Source organism: Lagenorhynchus albirostris, chromosome X (assembly GCF_949774975.1).
Source record: "Lagenorhynchus albirostris chromosome X, mLagAlb1.1, whole genome shotgun sequence".
NCBI lineage: Eukaryota > Metazoa > Chordata > Mammalia > Artiodactyla > Delphinidae > Lagenorhynchus > Lagenorhynchus albirostris.
In genome coordinates, this window is record NC_083116.1 from 42,562,206 (window position 1) to 42,565,630 (window position 3,425).

Genomic DNA, 3,425 nt, shown 5'->3' on the forward strand with positions numbered 1-3,425 from the left:
GGTCTTATCTGAAGGCTTGAGTAGGGAAGCATCTGTTTCCAAACTCACTTATGTTTTTTGGCAAGATTCACTCCCTCAAGAGCTATAGAACTGAGAGTCTTAGTTCCTCACTGCCCGTTGGCTGTAAGACTCTCAGGATTTTGCCATACGGGCCTCTCCAACATGGCAGCTTGTTTCATCAAAGCCAGCAAGGGGGTAGGGGACAGGGAGAGAGCCTCCTAGCAAGAGAGAAGTCATAATCTTCTGTAATGCAATCACAGAAGTTACAACACATCATTTTTGCTGTATTCTATTGATTAGAAGTAAGACAGTGATTTTGCCTACATTCAATAGGAGAGAAAATTAAACCAAGGCATGAATACCATATCCATAAGTAATTTGAAATCTACATATCTTTCTGTCAGTGAGAATGTTTTAAGTGCCTCCATTGCATTTATAAGCTCACTGAAGAGTTCTTTGGATCTGGATCTATTATTGGCCTTTATTTTTTTTTTGCACAAGTAATCCATATTCCTTAAGAAAAATGTAGTTTAATACAAAGAAAAAAATCGCCCAATATCCCTCAAGAGATAACCACTGTTAACTTTTTAGTGTATACACTTTCAATTTTTATGTAGTAAATCTAAAGGTCTTTAAATTTTTCTCATCCTTTGCATTTTAATGCTTCTCTCCATTGAATTCAGATATTCATCTTTATGTTCTTCTAATTATTCTTGTTCCTACTGAAGAATTGAGATCATAGTAAGGATATACACACCAGTAGCCTTTTAAATGTTAATGTGCATTAGAATCACCAGGGAAGTTTGTTAAAAACTAAAGTTCTGGAACTCCATTCAGTAGATTTGGAGTGGGACATTTTCAAGAAACTCCTCAGGTGATTTTCACACAGGTGGCTGATCAGCATACTTTTAGAAACACTAGGACATTATTAAATAAATTCAGTGTTCCGTTAGAAATTGCAGGTAATCTCCTCTAGAGAACTGAAGTTACATATCCAATGTTATTTTATTCAGGGATGGAATGAGACAAGAACTCAGAGCTCCTGATGCAATTGTTATTAATCGTACTTTGTTAAGTTTTTGTCAGGCAGAAATCACACCTTGACTAGCAGAAATTGCAGGCCTGAAGGGGAAGAGGGATGCTGTATTGGGCAGATCTATCTTTGGGGACTCTGCTAAATATTTGAAGGGAAAACTTATGGGGAGGTGGTTCTTGCCTAATATGTGGGGATGGGGGCAAAAATAGGGAAACACAGCTTACACACTCCTGACCTTGTTTCACAGTCATGTAAAGCAAATATAGTTCCTAATTTATAAAGAATTCCTGGGTTTATTCATCTGGCTAAAAGATCCAAATTTAGGGACCAAGTATTTATTGTGACCCTATGGCTCTCATACAGTCATTAAAAATAGTTTGCATATCTTCTCAAACTAAATTATAAAAGAAAACACATCAAACCATCTCACAGAATCGAGTCCCTGTATTAATCTTTTGGTACATTTAATTTCAGCATTTTCTCCTCATGTATTAGATAAATATGAGATTTGAAATAAAAAAGAATACATAGATTGCTTTTTAAAACTGCTTTATTAACTTCACAGTATATAATAAGTATCTTGCCATGCAATAGGTAAAATTCTTCTGCTAACAGAATCTTACAGACTGGGTCAAAAACACATTCAACTAGAAGCTGGTAATATGAGACCCACCAGAAATGAGTGGCATCAACAGGTTTACAACAAAGGTACATCATGAACATGTAAGTTTAGGAAGCAGGTGTGCCTCCCTACTAACTTCAGGGAAAACATCAGGATTCAAGGCATAAGGCAAAACTCATCATAATGGTCATGGTGAGGGGGGTCAGTGCTAACTGCCCGCAGACTATGACTCAACTGCTTTTCCCTCAGCTTTTGCATGAGTTGTCTCATCTCTTCCCCAATCCTTTCCATATTCTCCTCTCTCATCCTTGCCTGTGGCTCTTCAAGCCTCTGAGTCATGTCCCATCTATACTGCAGGATGGGCTGCCTAACATGGAACCGCCTATCATTTCCTCCAGGTACACAATATTCACCGGATCCCGAAGGTAGGGCCAAAGGCTCTCCTTTATTAGCAACTTGCTCTTTTTCATCCTTTTTATCATTTTCCTCGTTGGCATTTTCCATGTTGATATTTTTCATCACTTGTTCCTCTTTGGATGCCATTGCTCCTAGGAGACAAAAGACAAGAAAAAGGGCTGCATTTTTCGTGGATAGACCAGCACCAAGGACAGAGGCCTGGATAGCATGTGTTATTATTATTTTTTAAATTTCATTTTCCCACCTGAAAGGCTTCATAAGCCCTCTAGGGGGCCCCCAGTCCGAGCCCTCCCCCACTCAGTTCTTTCCCTCCCTCCTCCCAAACCCACCATTTTCCTTACTGATCCCTCCCCCAGGCCTCTCCAAACAACAAAGTGGAGGACAGGGCATGGGGAAGGTGGCGGGGCGGGGGTATGACGGGGCTCTGCACCCACCCACACACACCGTCCCCTGCACCGACCTGGGCCTATCCTTGCTGTCTCCTCCTCCTCCCGATTCTCGCTGCAAGTGCGTCGCCGCAACACTTGACACTTAGATCCGCAGACCTGCAGAAGGCAGGGATGGAGGGAGCGAGTACTGTCGCCAAGCTCTCGGCGTTGAACCACCGCCCCTCACCGCCTACCCCCCGCCGTCACCCCCGACCTGCGTCCACCGCCCCCTTCCCGGGTTCACCATTGCCCTGCAGGAACTCAGGGATGATTTCCCATTGCTCTTAAGTTGCTTTGAGGCCTGGAACCCTGCTGCCCCTGCAGCCTCACGCCAGGGGGCCCCTATTTCTGTTCCCAAGAAAGCAAGGGTGTGGAGAGAGCTCACCGGGACCCGCCGCGGTGATCCCCTGCGCAGAACCCGTGCACCGGCCTCTGGGGTTGGCTGGCCGCTGCCTCCCAGGCGTCAGCGCGTGGGCCTCGGGGCCCTTACCTGCTCCGCTTCCCCCGGGCCCGATGCCAGCCCGCCGTGCGCAGGGCAGCGGGGAGCTGGTACCCAGACACGAGTGACGACTGCACCAAAGGCTGCGTCGCTCTGCAGCTCGCGGTCACGTGAGGGCTTCGCGTCACCGCGGACCTCGCCCTCAGATCCTCCTCCCCACCCACCCGGGCTGACGCAGAGTTCAACAGGACCCTCCCCTCCACCTCAGCAAGCAAGATCTCCCCCTACACGCAGCTGTGCGCTACGTCCGGTTCCTCAGCTTGGTCCTTTCCGATCCGAGGGCCCACAGGCGGCCTCACTGCCCTTATGTTTGGGGTTTGACCTTCTCTAGTTACCAGGGAGAGTCTGCATCTCCCTTCCCACCACTCCAAGGCCTTGGTAGTGACTTTGGCCCTTTCTGCTTTTTTCTCCTGTTCTCACTAG

General features: G+C 46.3%; 1 protein-coding gene across 3 annotated transcripts; it reads right to left on the bottom strand.

The window, feature by feature from the left end:
• Positions 1-1,568: 1,568 nt before the first annotated feature.
• LOC132513435 (protein BEX2-like) lies at positions 1,569-3,086 on the bottom strand. 3 transcript variants are annotated; one of them, XM_060137792.1, is made up of 3 exons: positions 2,994-3,086; positions 2,536-2,620; positions 1,569-2,206 (listed from the first exon to the last, which is right to left on the bottom strand). In XM_060137792.1, exon 3 carries the CDS (start codon positions 2,199-2,201, stop codon positions 1,815-1,817), a length of 387 nt encoding a protein of 128 aa, XP_059993775.1. In that variant the 5' UTR covers positions 2,202-2,206; positions 2,536-2,620; positions 2,994-3,086; the 3' UTR covers positions 1,569-1,814. The 3 variants fall into 3 exon arrangements, with proteins under 3 accessions (XP_059993775.1, XP_059993773.1, XP_059993774.1); XM_060137790.1 differs by having other exon boundaries at positions 2,889-3,084; XM_060137791.1 differs by lacking the exon at positions 2,536-2,620 and having other exon boundaries at positions 2,889-3,084.
• Positions 3,087-3,425: the final 339 nt, after the last annotated feature.